Source organism: Mesitornis unicolor, unplaced genomic scaffold (assembly GCF_000695765.1).
Source record: "Mesitornis unicolor isolate BGI_N332 unplaced genomic scaffold, ASM69576v1 scaffold33058, whole genome shotgun sequence".
Classification (NCBI taxonomy): domain Eukaryota; kingdom Metazoa; phylum Chordata; class Aves; order Mesitornithiformes; family Mesitornithidae; genus Mesitornis; species Mesitornis unicolor.
In genome coordinates, this window is record NW_010201733.1 from 16694 (window position 1) to 18056 (window position 1363).

The 1363-nt window shown below is 63.4% G+C and overlaps 1 protein-coding gene across 1 annotated transcript in view; it reads right to left on the reverse strand.

The window, feature by feature from the left end:
• Nucleotides 1–425, reverse strand: part of IGSF9B (immunoglobulin superfamily, member 9B) — a gene marked incomplete at both ends in the record, with an annotated part of 17111 nt that extends 16686 nt beyond the window's left edge. The window contains one exon of the mRNA XM_010190203.1: nt 228–425. Coding sequence (XP_010188505.1) covers nt 228–425 — 198 coding nt within the window. The remainder of the gene's footprint in view (nt 1–227) is intronic.
• Between the last annotated feature and the right edge of the window lie 938 nt (nt 426–1363).

Here is a 1363-nt window from a genome sequence, read left to right on the forward strand (position 1 = left end):
GGGCGAGACGCCGCGGCGGCGCCCCCCGCCACCCCCACGCATCACCCTGGGTTTCTCTGCCTCACTTGCTCCCGTCCCACGCAGCCCAGCTGGCTTCCTAGCACTGCTGCTTAATTAAAACCAACTGGGTGGAAAGCGAGCAACGAGAGGCAGAGCCCGCGCGGTTCCTGACAGAGGAGCGGATGGAGCGGAGCAGAGCATCCCAGGCTCATCCCCCTTGGACTCACCGGCATACTCCGGGTCGACATGGGGAGGGTAAAACCCAAACTTGATGAAGATGGGGATGGGGACGCCGAACTTGAACCACTCCACCACATAGGGAGGCGGCTGCCCCGTGAGCGGGTGGATCACGTCGCATCCCAGGATCACGCTCTCGCCAGCGCGAGCGGTCACGAATTCGGGCTCCTCCCTCGAGCCAAGGGCACCTGCGAGGGGCAAGGGAAGAAACCGTGGCTGCTCCCACCACTGGACCCCAGTACCAGTGACAGCCAGAGGACCAGGACCCCCAAAAAGCCACAGCAGAGATTGCCCATCCCCAGCCAACTCTGCTGAAGGCATCACCCCAGGGATGGATCTCTCCAACCTCAAAACCAAGGTGGGTTCCCCAAGTCCCTGTATCCAGCTCCAGGGCCACCCCAAGCCACCACAGCACTTAGGATGGTGACCACCAAGTACCTGCTGCTCCAGGATGGCTTCTCACTCCTTGCACCAGTGGTGCTCAGTGACCCCCACAGGGGGTTTTGGGGACCCTCTGCTCTCAGCAGGGGGGTGCATGCAGCACATCCAGCACTGCTCCCCACCATACAGCATCCCCTGCAGTGGGGAAAACGCTGCTTTTGCAGCCTTGCTTTTGCCCTTGCATCCTCTGACTGAGCACGTGGGGACCACCGACCCACAGCCCCAGCGTCCCAGCCCTGGGATCCCGCTTTACCCTGGCTGAGCCCCTAGAGCAGCGATGCTCCAGCCAAACCCGCCCATCCTCAAGCGTCCCCGAGAGCCCCAGGCCTGAAAAGCGGCAGCGACCTGCGCTTCGAGTCTGGCACCCTGCTCCTCCCGCCCGGGGTAATTAACCAGGGCTTTGGTCTCAGCCTCAAACGAAGGCGCTGCTCCACCCCGCTCAGCTGCAGCCTGTCGTCATCCTGCTCTCTCCATCAGCAGCAAAGCTGCATCCTCAGCACAGCTCGCAGAAAGGGAGAGGGGAAAACCCAGGGCTGGGGGGGGAGCCAAAGAGGGGGGTCCCCAAAACTTCAGGCGCAGGGTTCAGCCCCTTCCCACCGAGGAAGGGCCCCCTCTTCTCCCGGCACATGCGGCTGCCGCCTGCTCCAGGGGGATGCTCAGGGAGGGATGCTCGGGGAAGCACGTT